Source organism: Varanus komodoensis, unplaced genomic scaffold (assembly GCF_004798865.1).
Source record: "Varanus komodoensis strain SLA01 unplaced genomic scaffold, ASM479886v1 scaffold80, whole genome shotgun sequence".
Lineage (NCBI taxonomy): Eukaryota > Metazoa > Chordata > Lepidosauria > Squamata > Varanidae > Varanus > Varanus komodoensis.
Window position 1 is genome coordinate 2616995 of NW_025336482.1, and position 15467 is coordinate 2632461.

Below are 15467 nucleotides of genomic sequence, written 5' to 3' on the forward strand. Positions count from 1 at the left end.
ACGGAGCTGCTCGATCCTTGTCACCAGGAAGCACCACAGTCGACGGCCCGATCTTTGCAAACACCACTCCACCCTGAGCAGTAGCAAAAGGTCAGTGCGGATGTTTACACTCGCTGGGGCGGACCAGAGAGGCGCCCGCCTCGTGCGATCGGCCCGGCCCGGCCCGGCCCTGCGGGGGGCCCTGGGCGGGTTTGGCCCAGATTGCTCCTGCCCGAGGCCAGCCTTGCCCTGCAGGGCTTGCATCTTTTACGGCTCTGCGGTCGCCGTTCCAGAGTCACGCACTCCGGCTGCGGTCCCAGCCCGGCGCTTTCCCCTTTGCACCTGAGCTCCTCAGCCCGTCCGTCGCCGCATGACGAGGCCGTGTGGCCTCAGCACACGTTGGCGGCCGGATCGCCGGAAGGAGGGGCGGCCCAGGCGTGCGCCACGGCCCGGCCCATCGCCCTGGCCCAGCCCCGCCGGAGACAGTGCGGAGGGAATCTTGGCGCAAGTGTCAGCTGTCAGCTGGCCGTGAGCCAGTGCATGTGTTCAGCTTCCCGGCCGGGGGTGGGCCACGCCGCAGAAGTTTCCTGGGAGCGCCGGACGGGATGGTGCGTCGCCGCTTTGGGCTCGAGCGCCTCAGGCGGGACGTGGCGAGGTGGCCCGCCTGGCGGCGGTGAGCCCCCCGGGGCCAGCGTGTCGGCCGTGTGGGCAAGGGGACACCTGCCGCGGCGGTTCAGCGAGTCCGGGAACATGAAGGCGGAGCCTCCGGGCCCCACAGCCACAGGGGACCTGCTCCGTTCGCCCCGTGGCAGCCGCTGCGTTGGGACTTTCCCCGCCGTGGCGGGCGTCTGCGCCGGCCGCTCGAGGCCCCGGCTGCTCCCGTAACCAGCTGCCAGCCACACTCTCACTGCGCTCCGCAGACTGCCGGAGGAAGCCCCGCTGGTGGGTCGGCGGCGACGGCCCGGCCATGCGTTGCTCCTCGAGTCCACACGGCTCCCCCGTGGGGTCCCCGAACCCCACGCCCCACAGCTCGCCCGTGCTCTTCAGGAAAATGCCGAGGAACCTAACCACCCGTCTCCAGCGGCGGTTCACTGTGGCCCACCCACCTTGGTAAGAGCATCCGCGGGGCACGGTGTGGGGGGCGCTCGGACCCACAGAGGTTCTAAGGGCCTCTTCCCCTGTGAGCTCCAGGGACTCCTCCTGGCCCTCCGTGTCCTAAAGGTGACCTTGGCAGGGTTCAGAAGGCCTTCGGAGTGGCTCATGGGTTTTCCACCACTGCTTGTCTCCCGTACACTGCATCCTGCATTCAAAGGTAGACTGTTGCTGCATGTGGAAGTTTGACTGACGTCACAAGACTTAACGGTGATTGGTAGTCTTTGGCTCAGTGAATGTGTTGCATTAATTCCTCTTTAAAGAGAGGCCCTCTCTGCATCGGGGGAATCAAGTTTCGCCATCTAATTCTGTCAGATGAAGGGAGTCTTTTTGGATATGTACCACGTGCTTTCATCACCCTTCTCCCTGGCTGCTTTGGCACCAGGGAGCTCAGAGCAACTTTGATAGTCTTCCTCTTGCTCCTTTTTAGCCTCACAACAAGCCTGCAAGGTAGGCTAGGCTGAGAACTGGGGACCGGCCAAAGGCAATCAGGGAATTTCAAGGGATCTCCCCAGTACATGCTAACCACTAAGCTGCACTGCCTCCCTCTTTCCTGTTGTCTGCCTTGCACCCGTGCCCACACCCCCACAACCCTTCAAAAACCTGGCTCTCTCCTTGCTGTTACGCTTTACAGACAGAAAACCAGGCTGACTTCCTGAGGTTTGGGCGGGCAAAGCGGAAGCTCTCTGAGCAGGAGCAGCTGATCCCCAGAAGCCAGGCAGACAGGCGAAAGCGGCGCTACCGCCTCCCCCGGCTTTTCCCGCGAGGGACCCCCCGCGACCTTGTGGGCGGCCGCGCGAAGGCTTCCCTTTGCCTTTGCCTTTGGAACGCAGGGTCCGGCCTGGAAGAACGACCCCGCCGCCCCCCTCGGGATCTCTCTCCCTCTTGCTGCCAAGATCACTGCTGAGGAATCTGCTCAGCACAGCCGCGGACGGGACGGGACGTTCCTCGGCCAAGCCCGCGTTCCTCCCTGCCCCGTCCCCTCGCCTGCTCGGTTTCCCGCTGACCACTCCCGTGTGGGACGGATGCTGCTTCTGGCGTCTGGGACAGGGACGGACGACCATGCCCTTGCCCTGCCCTGCCCACCGGCCCACAGACCCGACTCCCCACGTCTCCGCTCCACGCGGGCGTCTTTTAAAGGAGAGTGCCAGCCTAGGGTCAGGGGCTTTCGAGCCGGCGCCAGCATGGAGTTCTGTGCGGCCGCTCAGCTTGCTCACTTCCACGCAGAGCGGCAGGGTCTCCCACCACGGAAGCCCGGCACTGCAGGCCGTGCGGCCGAGCCGCGTTTCTGAAGGATGGTCCCTGCGGGAGGGACACATCTGCCGCCAGCTGTTCTCGGGCCCCCCGCCCATTCTGGCGCTTGGCATGGTGCCCCACCTCTGGGGCGGTGGAGGAGGGGCGCATGGAGACCCGGCCCACCGAGCCCTCCAAAACAGTCAGCCCCATCACGCAAAACACACAGCCGTGAAAGCCAGGCACAGATGTACAAATGCAGACACCACTGTGCTAATCCCCCGAGACACTTCTCTTTCACAGGCAATTAAGCTTTGGTGTTATCTCATGCTTTTTGCAGCATGTTTATGCTGCTCCTTGATCAAAGGTTGCCGGAGGGGTTTATGCAGAATCTAGGAAGCCAGAGGGTCTCTGCCTCCGCCAGCTTACAGTTAAATGAAATGGCAAATGGAGGACGGAATGGGGGGAGAGGGGAAAGTCTCTAGCAGGGCTGGTGGAGCCCTGCTCCAGAGGATCCAGCATGTGCCGCTTGAGGCCCAGATCCAGCCAGGAAAGAAAACGGCATCCTCCCAGCGAGCAGACAGTCGGAGCCGATCTGCGGTTGGACAGGAGAGGCAGTCGGGTCCCTGCTGGGTGGCCAAGGGCCAGAGTGGCCAGCGTGCACCCAGGACCCGGCCTGGCCATTCAGCGGGTGGCAGGGAGGGAGGGGGAATGCGCCCCCCCCGCCGGGGGAATGGTTCATCGGGAAGGCTTTGCTCACGCTCACCCAGAGCGCTGTGCCCTCAGGTGCCACTGGGGGAAACGAGCCAGAAGCGGAGTGTTTCCCTCGCGCTTCCGAGTGAGGATGTGCTGGCCGCCCGTCCTGGGGCTGGCTGGAGGGACTGAAGCCGCATGGGGCTGCGGGCTCCCCTCTCCAGCGAGTTCCAGCCCAGGGGAACCCCACCCCACTCCAGGCGCCGGCGCTGCCCTCCGGGAGGTGGTCCACAGCGCAGTTTGGGGCTTGGACCCGCGGAGCGATCGGCTGCGTGTGCTGCTTGGCCCGGCTTCTGGACTGACGTGATTGGGAGTGAGCCGCTGAAAGGCTGGCCTGTTCTTCTTGGGGCGGCTTTGTGCACAGGGCCAGGAGGTTGTCGGGGCCCGGAGGGGGGCCCGGACGTGCTGGGCCGGGCAGGCGGCGATGTCCGTGAAGATGCTGCCGTGCTTCCGGCACTCCCATCGGAGGCACTCCTGTGCTGGTTTCGCCTCGCCTAAGGCTAGGCACGCACCAGCGGGTATTTTCGTCCCGGGACAGCAGCCCTGGGGGAACCCGGAGCCCAGCTGTGGCCTCTGTGTGCCAACAGGGCAGGTCCAGGTTCTGCCCCCCACCAAGCCCCACCCACGTGGGGCAGGCTTAAATTGCACCAAGCCTCCGCAGAGGCGCCAACGGGCCATTCAAGGTGTGCAGTGGTTGCATGTTACCTTTGCGTACCCTCTTTGTGGCTTGCGCCCTGCAGAGAGCCCTGCCTGGCGCCTCCTCCGGCCTCCCTGAAGCCAGGAGTGGCCCCTTTAAGGGCTTGAAAGGGGCCCGGCAGCTCATCCCGCTGTTCGTGTCCGATTTCGTTTGCTGTTCTAGAGCGTTACATTTTTTGCGGCTGATTTTGCCTCAAGACGAAACGGGGGTTCCCTTCTGGTGCTTGCCTCTGCGTTGCGCGTTCCTCGGTGGTGCAGCGCTCCGAGGACTTCAGTGCTGGGCGGCTGAGCCGCGCAGCAGTGGCGCGATTCTGGGCCGGCATGAACCAGCAAAAGTGCCGGGTGTGTTCCGCCAGGAGAGAGTCCTACAGCTTGCGGCGTTTCTCGGCTCTTCTCCGGCCGCACGAGCGCAGGACTGCGCCGCAAGCAGGGGGATAACGGGTTTGGGGGGCCGGGGGGCCCTCCTCGCTGGGAAGTTCTTCTCCTTCCGGCAGCCTCAGGTCACGGGGGGCAAATTCCAGGGGCAGCATCTGGCAGATCCCCTTCATCCTGTTTTGGAAGCACACTGGTCTGGCGGTGGCGCAGCGGGAGGGATCAGCCGGGTGAGGCGCAGGCTTTGCCCTTCTCGCTGCAACCTGGCTCTGCTATGCTGAGCTAGAACCCCCGGGAAGTTTCTTTTCCAGGGTCACAGCTCATCTCAGGGGGAGGGGTGGGCTGGATGACCTCTCTGTGTCCCTGCTCCCCCCCCCCCAAGTACACGCTTTTGCAGAGCCCTTCTTGGCGCTGCGCTTCTCTGGCGCTGCTTCTTGGCGCTGCGCCTGCCGCCAAGCTGTCCCCCTTTCGGTCCCAGCGGGGGTGGGGGGGAGGAATACATTCTTCTCCCGACATCATGGAAAGAGGAGTGGAGCCAAGAGGCGGACGGAGGAACTCCAGGATGGGATGAAGGGAAAAAGTGCTGGTTTCCCCGTTCCTGCTGCACCCCCTTTGCTGTTGCCCCGGCCGGACGGGCTTCGTAGGGACGGTGAATGGTACCCAAATCGGGCAACCTCCCCCATGCCCGGGGAGGACGGGTTGGCGGGCGAAGGTGCAGGATGGCGGGGGGGGGGCATTACCCTTCATGCCCAGCAGCCCCTGCCCTTAAGAATTGCCCCGAGGGGCAGGAAAGTGGAGGGGGAAGCTTTGGCTGCACGCAGGGGGATGCCTGGGGCCTGGCCAAGGGCTGCCTAGGCCTGGCAGGGACGCCGGAGGTGGCCGGGCTCCCTCCTCCTGAAGCAGCTGCCACTCCGGGTCATCGGCTGACATGTGCGGGAGGCCTGTGCAGGATGCGCCAACATCAGATAACGCCTGGTCACGAAGGGGACTCATCCGTGAGGGGTCTCGGGCCGACAACCGACAGGCCTGTTTTCCCGGAGAAAGTGAGCACGTGGCTCGGCACCAGTGTCCTGCTTCCGAGGGAGCAAAGCTCAGGGAGCCGAGGTTCAGTTTGGATGCCGGGAAGTCCTTCCTGACGGGTAGGACCCCCAGGGTCTGGAAGGGGCTTCCACGGGAGGGGGCGAACCCCCTCGGTGAGGGAGTTCGAAGATAGGCCAGACATGCACATGATAGCCGTGTCGTGAGTGGAGCTGGCTGGATCCAGGGTCAGACTAGATGGCCCAGGAGGACCCTTCTGCCTCGCTCGGTTTCTGTCTTTCCTGGAAGCGACACTCGCAGCCCAAGTGGGGCATTCCAGATTCTAGAGGGAAACCTGAAAGGCCTCAGCTCAGGCCAGTGAGGAGTTGGGGGAAAGAGTCCAATTTTGCCTCTTTCCCATGGAAAGGAACATTTGGGAAGGAACCCCAGCTTTTAGTTTTCACTGCACCAGCCTCTCTTTCTGGATCTGGCACCTCCGCTTGTGCTGGACTGCAATGCCCATCATTGCCAACCAGCAGGGACAGTGAGAGAGAGAGAGTGAGTGTGTGAAAGAAAGAGAGGGACTGGGTTTTTTTGTTTTGTTTTTATAAGAATTAGGGCAAGTCTGTGTCTGACAGGTAGATGGACAGAGAGATTATGGAATTTCAAAAATAATGACATTAAAGGTCAGCTCTGAATAAGATAAATGCGGAGAGAGAGCTGTTTGCAGTGTATGTAAACAACATGGAATTTTAAAAGAATTGTTTTGATTGGAGATATGTTATCTTAGTCACAAAGCCGCGTCCGACCCATTGCGACCCCATGGACAACCTTCCTCCAGGCCTTCCTGTCCTCCACCATCCCCTGGAGTCCACCCAAGCTCACGCCGACTGCCCCAGTGACCCCATCCAGCCACCTCATCCCCTGCCGCCCCCTTCTTCTTTTGCCCTCCATCGACCCCAGCATCAGGCTCTTCTCCAGGGAGTCCTTCCTTCTCATTCGGTGGCCGAAGTATCTGAGCTTCATCTTTGGGATCTGGCCTTCTAAAGAGCCGTCAGGGTTGATCTCCTCTAGGACTGACCGGTTTGATCTCCTTGTGGTCCAAGGGACTTGCAGGCGTCTCCTCCAGCACCACGGTCCAAAGGCCTCAATTCTTTGGTGCTCACCAATGTTATATTTAGCTACTTCTAGTTACTTTAATGAGATTATTTTGCTTTTGTCGTAGTTGCATTGCTTTAATGGTCTGTTTAAGTGTATATTATCATGATTTTAATTTTGTAAGCTACTTGGGGATAAGTATGTATATAAAAAACAACACGTGAATTTTCCGAATTGAACCCATCAGGCACACATAGGTATGCAAGTATTTAAGTTCAGTAACTGCCAAGCACTGTGCTGCTTAAATACCTTTAATTAAGCATAATAATGATGAGGAGGTTTCCCTTTAAAGATAAAGTAGTGAATTGAAGAGGGAGACGCAGCGGTGCGGTTGCAATGAAATCGTCCAAACCGCCCCCCCCCCACCGTCACTGTCTTCTGTATGAATTTTGCCCCCTTCTGCTCTTTGCAGTTTCTACATTGGAAATGGCTTTCCCCCTGTTCAGAACCCGCTCAACCCTCAGACCAACTTGGGCTTGGGCCTTGTACTCCAAGGAAGCAGCTTTCATGTCCAGCGCCGCGAGTCTTTCCTTTACCGCTCCGACAGTGATTACGATCTCTCACCCAAAGCCATGTCGCGGAATTCATCTGTGGCCAGCGACATGTATGTATGGAGAGCACGCGCCTGTTCCGGGGAGGGCAGGGGGTGCCGGGCCACCTGCCTGCCTTCCCGCGACCTCCGCTTGCCCCTGGGCAAAAGCCCGAGCCCTGCAGGCAAGCAACTTTCCACGTCAAACTGCTCTGCTGCCTAGCAAGACTGGCTCCGCTTGCTCGGCTGCCGGGAATGTCGGTGGCCGTTCCGTCGTGCTTGGCGAGGGCCAGCCGGGCAGTGGAGTGAGCGCCCCTTGCAGCCGGACGGGGGTCACACACCCAGGCAGGTGCCCTGGGCGTAACGTGAGAGGCTTCCCTGGTGGGGGCTGCGTATAGCAGCTTTTTTCCCTGGGGAAATGTTGGAGGGTGTGCCCTGTGTTGGAAGAGACCCCCACGCAGGGCTTGTCCAAGCGGTCAGGGCTTCGGTCTCTGAGCCGCTTTTGCGCTCCTCTTGCAGGCACGGAGAAGACCTGATCGTCACACCTTTTGCACAGGTATTTGGGGCTGGTCGGGGCACGTGCTGGAGGGGGCGGGGGCCCGGCAAGGAGCGTCCACCCAGTCCAAGACCTTTCTCTGGCCAAGTCCGCATGCCGGTCAGAAGGGGGTGGCATCGGCCCCCCTGACTGTGGGGGTTTCTCCGGAGGGAGGGGATGCTGTGCGGGGTGCAGCTGGACTGCGCTCAGCCTTGCTGCTGCAGCTGGGCTTTGTGCGGCTCGGGGCCACCGATTCACACAGCCCTGGTCTGAGCAGGGGCCTCTGAGGGCTGCTCAGTCCGGCCAGCGCGGCCCTCCAAGGCCCCCCCACGAGCTCGGGGGATGGCAGTCGGATGCCCCTCCAGCCGCCTTCTCCTGCCCCCCCAAGAACTTTGACCACTTCCTAAGAAGCCCTCCCCTCCAGTCAATAGCAACGACGGCAAAAGCATAGTAGGGAAGCGGTGCCTCCCGGTAGTTTGGGCAACGGGGCCCATCATCCCCTGCTGTGGGGCACACTGGCTGGGAGCTGATGGGAGCTGCGTTCCCCTTGGGGATGTGGGGTTCCCAACCCACCCACGCCCTTCCATGCTGCATTGGGCCAGGAGGGGTCTCTGCCCAGTGCCGAACCTGCTGCCCCCCGCCCATTTTGTTGGGAGGCTCCAGAGCCTGAGTGCTCTTCCCTGCTGGCTGGGGATGATGGGTCTGTAAACTGACACTTCTGGAGGGCACCCGCAGCTGCCCGGTTGTGCGCTCCACCAGAGTTCGGTTTGTGGCAAGGAGGACTGGGGGCCGCCGAGGTTTTCCTGGCATTCCCGTCGCCGTCACGGGGAGGGCTTGCGTGGGGTGGGGGGCAAAGCCGTGCGAGTCATTCCGAGGGAATTCCACCCCCAGCTCCTGGCCAGCCTCCGGACAGTGCGCGGCAACATTGCCAGCTTGATGCCTCTGCAGCAGGAGCACCTCGGGAGCAAGTGAGTTAACGTGGCCGCCCACGCACACGGGCGAAACGTGCCCTGCGCGACCCGGCGGCCTGGGCGGCCTGCTGTGCCTGGGAGGCCAGGTGTGGACAGAGGCAACGGCAGGGCGGGGGCAGAGCTTTCACAGAGGCGGATCTTGGCGTGGAGCGCCATGGCCAAAAGCCACTCTTCCCTGCTCGGAGCTCCCCGAGGCCCAGCTGGCACCTGCTGGGGGCCTCGGCACGTGGGTTCGGGCCCTCTCCCGGCTCTGGGCAGGGCAGAGAAGTGCCGGGCAGAGGAGCGGGGCTGGTTTTCGGCGGGAGAAATAATAACGTGCTTCACGTGTCTTTTAGGAGGACCACGAGCGCCAGTAGCGCTGCAGCTGCACCCAAAGCCAGCTTCTCGGGTAAGACCCTCCGCCTTCCGGATGGCTCTGGGGCGTGTCCCCTCCGCCACCCCACGAGGGGGCCACCACCATCCCTACGCCATCCCTGCGGTGCTGGCCCCGGTTTCCCATGCGCACGGTGCAGGCTGGAGACCTCTGCAGCGGGGGCCTGAGGAGAGCCTGGTGCGGCGTGCGCACCCCGTCCTTTCGCCCCATCCCCAGCTTCCATCCCGCCTCTTCCAGGTGCGTTGCCCCTGGGAACCGCGCTTCAGCTCCTCTGGAAGAAGCGGGTTGCAGAAAGCATGTTTGTTGGCTCTTTGTCCACTTTAAGTAATAAAATGATGGAGGTTTTGAAAAACAAGCGCCTACTCTACTCTGAACGTGAGGCTGGGGGGGGAGACAGACGCTGTAAGTCATGTTAAGGCTCGGCGGGAACAATTACGGGGAGGGCAGCCGCCCCTGATGCTCGTGGTCCATTACCACGTCCACGTGAGAGAGCAATGTATCCACTGTTATTCATGTGTAGGGCAGGCCCAGTGAATGGGGCATCAGTCAGACCTCGGGTGCTGTGTCGCCCCAGAGCCAGGTGAAACGCAGCCCTCACCCTGCCTCCTCCCGCACGCGCCACGGTTCATCCACCGCTTCTGTGTCCTCACATACTTCTTGTCTGCTGGCCCCCAAAATTAGAAAGAGCAAAGGAACTGAACTGTTCAACTCAGCCTTCCCCAGCCCGGTGCCCCCCAGATCTTTTGCACTTCAATCCCCATCAGCCCCAGTCTGAATGCGTAACGGCGCAGTGTCGGGAGAAAAATTGCTTTAAGCTGCAGCTGAAACCCCGCCATGCTTCGCAAATGGATTTATTTCTTGGCATGTTTCTGTTCCCACCGCTCGTCCCTCCCCCGAGGAGCCCGCGGCTGTGGCCTCTCCGTGGAAGCTCACCACAGTCACGCGACCACCCAGTTCCCCATGCAGCCTGGCACCACTACCCCGCTCTGCTCTCGACTGCCCTGCACACCCGTGGCAGCCAGGCACCCGGGTGCGTGTCCCCTTCTGCGCAGGGGCACCCCTGTGGGATGCCCCCCCACACTGGCAGCTGGCTTCTCCCACCCAGCTGCCCCCCTTGTGCCACCACTTCAGCTGCCACTGACTCCAGATCTCCCGTTGTTCAAAGCTGCCCTGTTTCAGCCACGTCTGCCTTTGGCTGGCGGATCCCCCGCTCCAGCCCCCACCAGCCTCAGTGCCCCCCCACATCTGCTGCCCCTGACAGCAGGGCAAACGCCATTCCTCCTCCTTGGGCTTCCCGTGGTAGATGACACGCTTGTGGAGGAAGCCACGTAAGACACGTGTCTGCAGCAAAAGCTTGGGCAGACAACGGCAGGGGGATGGGCCAGGGGGGCATGCACTGGAAGAATCACCCCCACAACCCCCCAAGAAAGGCTCCCAAGGGCAGTTCGTGAAGATGAACCCCACACTGGTTCTCTGCGCTTGGTCTTGCATTCGAAAAGTCATGGCTTGAGAGGAAGAGTTGTTGGGATGGAAGAGGAAAAACATGCAGCGGCTGTTGAATGGGTGTTCTCGGCTCTCCCGCTCAGGTCTTGCTGGTGTTCCCCATGTGGAAGAATGTGTTGCAAAAAAGAGGATGCATTTGGAGCAAATTCTCTCTCCTTGATGGGGCTATTGAAGGGCCCCCCTCCAGGGACTGACAAGGGGTGTGTGTTGTGGGGAGACCTCCCTGGCTTCCTCGCGTCCTCTCTCTCAGTTCTGCTCACTTTGCCTCTGTTTCCTTTCCAACCCATGAACATGTGTGCACACACGCACAGACTCAAAGTGCTGTTTGCAGTCGCCTTGAGAGCAGAGACTTGTCTGTTGATCTCCCTGTTCAACATCTAGAGAGGTCTCGTTTGGAAATTGTGCGGTCAAGTGAACTCACACCGTGGAAGAGCCAGCACAACGGATGATAAGCTCCAAAAGAAAACACCCATAAAATAGGGAAGGCTTCTGTTCCTCCAAAGGTGTAGCTTCGGTTGCCTCAGTCCTTCCCCAGCAGGAGGCCTACCAATGTGTAGGACTGCAGTCCCTATCATTTCCAGCCAGGGTAGCCCATGGCCAAGGAGTATGGGTGTTGTAGTACACTGCCATTTGGCAAAGTTCGCAAGGCAGGGTCTTTCCCCCGCTTTCTAAAGGGGGTCACCAGAATGCTCCTGAGGCCTCCTTGGCTGCCCATGCTGGCTGGGGATGATGGGGTCTTAGTCCCACATGGGCTGGGGAAAGCTGCCTCGGGAGTTGCAGAAGCGCAAAATGTGAAAAATGCTGGACCTCCTGGAGGATCGCCGTGGGGTGCTGTCCTCTTTCTTTCAGGGCACGCTCTGGGCTCCCCGCCGTTGCCCAGGAGTCCCAGCTGGTCCCCAGAGCCGTCCCCTCAGAGGCACCCCTTGTTCTTGCAGAAGACACCTCCCAAAAGCTGGCCAGCGAGACGCTGGAGGAACTTGACTGGTGCCTGGACCAGCTGGAAACGCTGCAGACCAGCAACTCGGTCAGCGAGATGGCCTCCAACAAGGTGAGTGCCGGCCCTGGACTCGCTCCTCGCTCGTGCTTCCACGGACTAATTCCCTTCCGCCTTGCGGGGTGTGCTTTGAAAGCAGTGTCCGGGTGGGATGCGGGGGAGGGCTGGCTCCAGGTAGCCGCGGGGGCCATTCCAGCCGGCAAAACGATGCCGCCCTGGCTGCATTTCTGGGACAAGGCTGGTGCGCCCCCCTCATCCCCATGACAGCCGCATGAGCATACCCCCACACGTAGGGGCCTCGCTGGAGGGCTGGTGGGGAGGAGGGAAGGTCCCCCAAGAGGAGGGAGCCGAATTTATTCCATTGGGAAGTGGCTTTGCGAGCAATTAATGTTTTCTGCGGGGAAGCGCTGACACAGAGCACCCGCTCAACCTGTAGTGCCCCCCAGAGCTCTAAAGTCTGCAATGGGGACGTTTCCCCAGCCCTGGTCCGCCACACCGTGCCACGGGCAGGGAGCCACATCCTTTCCCAGCTGCCAAGAGTCTCTTGTGCGGGGCTGGCCGCTCTCTCCAGATTTCCCCGCTACCCCAATCCCTCTTGAAGAACTTGGCCGGCCAGCTTTCGGGTTTGGGGGAGTGAGGACTCCTCTGTCCACACTCTGCTGTGCCTGGCTCGGGTACCACCAGGGTTAAAGCCGAGCTGAGTTTCTCCAGCCAATCAGAGCACCTCGCGGGCTGGTGCCCTGCATCCACGGCCCCTGATTGGGCGGCTGTCTGGAGCATCTTTGGAACATCTAGAGTACGCTTAGGCAGGGAGAAACCTCCCCACTCCCCCGCCCCCTTCTCGCCTGGGTCTGGGGTCTGCAGAGTGCTTTGCTCTGAGCTGGCTTTTGAGCTTTGCACTCCTCGGAGAACATCTCTGGAGTGGCTGAGCAGCCCCGGAGCAGGCGGGGAGTGAGAACTTTGGCTTTGCACAGAAGCCAGCACTTTTGGCTCTGTGATACCTGAAGCCAGTCCTCGCTGTGCTCATATCCCAGCCCCACGTAATACAGGTAAGGAGGAATTCTCCCACAGCGAACGAGGAACTCTTGCCAGCCCTCTTCCCAATGGGGTCCCAGGGCTCAGCCCCCACACAGGTTTGCTTTTCCCAACATTTAGTTTTTTCCTGGGAAATATTTCCATTTTTGTTACCAAATCACAGGGCACTATAAAAATGCATATGTGTATTTATTTTTAAATTACACACTGCAATTCTAACTCTCCTGTGAGTGGCCACCCCAAAAGGCATGCACTTTTTGACTGTGCAACATTCTGGTGTAGTGGGCAGTCTTCTCCAAGCTGGTGCCCTCCAGGTCCCATCTTTCCCAGCCATGATAGGAGAGGCAGGTCCAATATCTCTCCCTGCTGTGTAGGAACTGCCAAAAAAACCCCATTTTCTTTATTTCAAATGTCAGGTTGCTTCTTGAAGACTTCTTTAAAAAAAAGGTTGAGGGGTGCCACAGTTTTTGTGTCCCAGCACCACCCCACCCCGCACCCCCTGCCCCAGAGAAGCTGTGCTACTCTCTGGGCAGCTGGCTGAATGTTGAAATGGGAGGGGTGTTTCTGGAAGGTGATGTGGCAGGTTAAAACCCTTCAGTAAAGCAACAGGTGTCATGCAGCTCCATGTGCCCTCCTCATCGATTTAATTCCTCCCGCTGCAACCCAGCATTTCTGGACTGGATCAAGGTTGGGCTTAATGGATATGCAAGAGCTCCATAGGGTGCATATTGGGAGGAAAAAGACGTAGAATCCATGCATGTTTAGACAGAAAAAGTTGCTGCAATTCCTTGCCTGTTTAAAGAGAAAAAATGCTCTATTTCCCAGGGTTTTGCTGGAATGGTGGGCTTTTCTCTGTCTAAATATGCCTAGAGATGCGCCCTTATCGTCCCGTTGTGCTGTCTCCTAAGCTGACTGTTCCAGGGGTCTGCTTCTTTGGGCACCCTGCTTTCCAGAGACAAGAGAGCACTTTGCGCGCCCCAAGGCTCGCTCTCGGGAGTTTGCTTGGTTGGAGCTGCAGCTATCCTTCAGATCTTTGTTTGTTTTGCTTGCGGCAGAGGAGGCTGCGCCAACCCCGATATCTCCTTGAAGGGTTCTCAGAATCTGTGAACTTGGCATAGCCACACGCCTCCCTCTGATATCCACCCTGCACGCTTAAAATCTTATTAGAGGAAGGACAGTGATAATTAGAAAGACTTTTTACAAGCTGCATATTTGAAAAAGTTTGCATTTACGCGGAGCCCCCTGAAAGGCACCCAGGCTTCTCAGATAGCTTTGCTTTGACTGATCCCGATTTCCTAGCTGAGAGTCGGGTGAACAACCTGCTTGCGACGACTCCTTCTTTCTGTGGCGGGGGGAGAGGGGGGCTCTTTTTATCTGGGGAACAGGTGTTCATTCTCAAAGCCAGCTGCCCACCTGTCGCTTCTCTGGTCCTCCTCCTCTTTCTTTCACACCGACCTGCACTTATCCGCTAGTTTCCTGTCTTTTAAGAAGCTCCCCCCACATCTAAAACTCTGAAGTGTGTTTGCTGAATGCCGGAAGCGGTGCTTTGGCCCTACCCTTTTGCCTTGAGAAAGTGGCCCCTGAGATCATCTTCTGGATGAGTGGCAGGGGCTTGGCAAGCTCGCATTGGAGTGTGGGTCCAGCGGGAGGCTGGGCATAGCGGCATATAAGAAAGGGAAAGTTTGCCCCTCCCTTACGCGGAGGCGCTGTGCTCCCACTGAGTTGCTTTTCTGAGGAACGCTGAGGACTAGGAAGGTGCTCTCCCCTTGCTGCAAAACTCCTTCCTCAAAAGACCCTCGGCATGTTATCAGCAGGTGCCATGGTGTGTAGGATGAAGGGAGGCTGAGGTTTAATGAGGTTGCCTGTTTTACTTCTTAAACTCTTTCTAATATTGTGACTCTCTTTCTCCAGTTCAAAAAGATGCTCAACCGAGAACTGACGCACCTCTCGGGAACAAGCCGCTCTGGAAATCAAGTGTCTGAGTTTATCTCCAACACTTTTCTGGGTGAGTCATATCCCTCGCAATCTCTATGAAGGAATGAAGCACTGGAGGAAAGAAGAGAGAGAGAGAGCTAGGATAATTAATTTGTGAAGGCTGTGAGTTGTTTAGCAAACAGTTCCGGACAGAAGTGCCCACCATGCCTTGTCCAATATTAGTGCCAACTTGGAGCCCCACAGGCTTCCAAGGATATGAGAAATAATTTTTACAGATGTTTAAATGTGGTTTGGATTCTTTGTCGCCCCAGATGCCATGTGAGAGAGCATCCCAGGGACATTGACTGTGTGCATAAACACTTTGTGCTCACTCCTTGGCAACTGTTCTCCTCCTTCCTGGGCCAGTCCTCAGACTCTCTTTGCTCTGGACTGCAACCTCTACCTGGCCGGGGCTGCTGCTTGTTCACACCCCTGTGCTGACAGTGCAGTCTGGAAAGGTGTGGAAGGCTCAGCCCGGGAGCTTGGAGCACACAGACACAACGGGAATTCCTAAAAGCGGTGAAGAGCAAAAGATCCAGCAGGTGGGAGGCTTTGGTGTGGAGCCCAGAATCTTGCTGGCGCTGCAGTGCTGCTGCTGGGATGGGGGCAGCCGGGCCAGTCTCCGGGTGAGACCTCCACTGTGTGCTGAACAGGGGCTGCCCCTGGAAACTGTTCCAAAGCTGCAGCTGCTGCCAAGGACAGTGTCTGGACTGGGACGGGGATGAGGTTCCTGCATGCTTCTGAACTAATTAAGTGGCTGGCTTTGACACATTAAGTCTCATGTAGCTCAGGACCACAATACGTAGAAACACAGAAAAACAGAGCAAGCCAGAAGGGGCCTCCCGGGCCATCTAGTCTGACCCCTGACTCCGGCCGGCTCTGCTCACGACATGCCCACCATGTGCATGTTCTATGTTTCCTCCTCCTCCTCCTCTTCCACCACCACCACCATGTTCTCCTTCCCCTTCTCCTCCATCTTCTCCTCCTCTTCCTCCTCCTTTTCCACCATCTTCTCCTCCTCCCCTCCTCCTCCTCCTTCTCCATCATGTTCTCCTCCTCCTCCACCGCCACTACCATGTTCTTTCTCCTTTTCCACCATCTTCTTCTCCTCCTCCTTCCCCTTTTCCACCATCTTCTCCTCCTCCACCACCACCATCTTCTCTTTCTCCTTTTCCACCATCTCCTCCTCCTCC

The 15467-nt window shown here is 59.1% G+C and overlaps 1 protein-coding gene across 1 annotated transcript in view; it reads left to right on the forward strand.

Moving 5' to 3' along the window:
- Positions 1 to 1015: 1015 nt before the first annotated feature.
- The window catches only part of PDE4C (phosphodiesterase 4C), a 23551-nt gene continuing 9099 nt past the window's right edge, over positions 1016 to 15467 (forward strand). The window contains exons 1-8 of the mRNA XM_044455919.1: positions 1016 to 1089; positions 6773 to 6964; positions 7409 to 7445; positions 8316 to 8392; positions 8731 to 8873; positions 9006 to 9143; positions 11207 to 11319; positions 14212 to 14305. Of these exons, the coding sequence (XP_044311854.1) occupies positions 1031 to 1089; positions 6773 to 6964; positions 7409 to 7445; positions 8316 to 8392; positions 8731 to 8873; positions 9006 to 9143; positions 11207 to 11319; positions 14212 to 14305 (853 nt within the window). The 5' untranslated portion in view covers positions 1016 to 1030. The remainder of the gene's footprint in view (positions 1090 to 6772; positions 6965 to 7408; positions 7446 to 8315; positions 8393 to 8730; positions 8874 to 9005; positions 9144 to 11206; positions 11320 to 14211; positions 14306 to 15467) is intronic.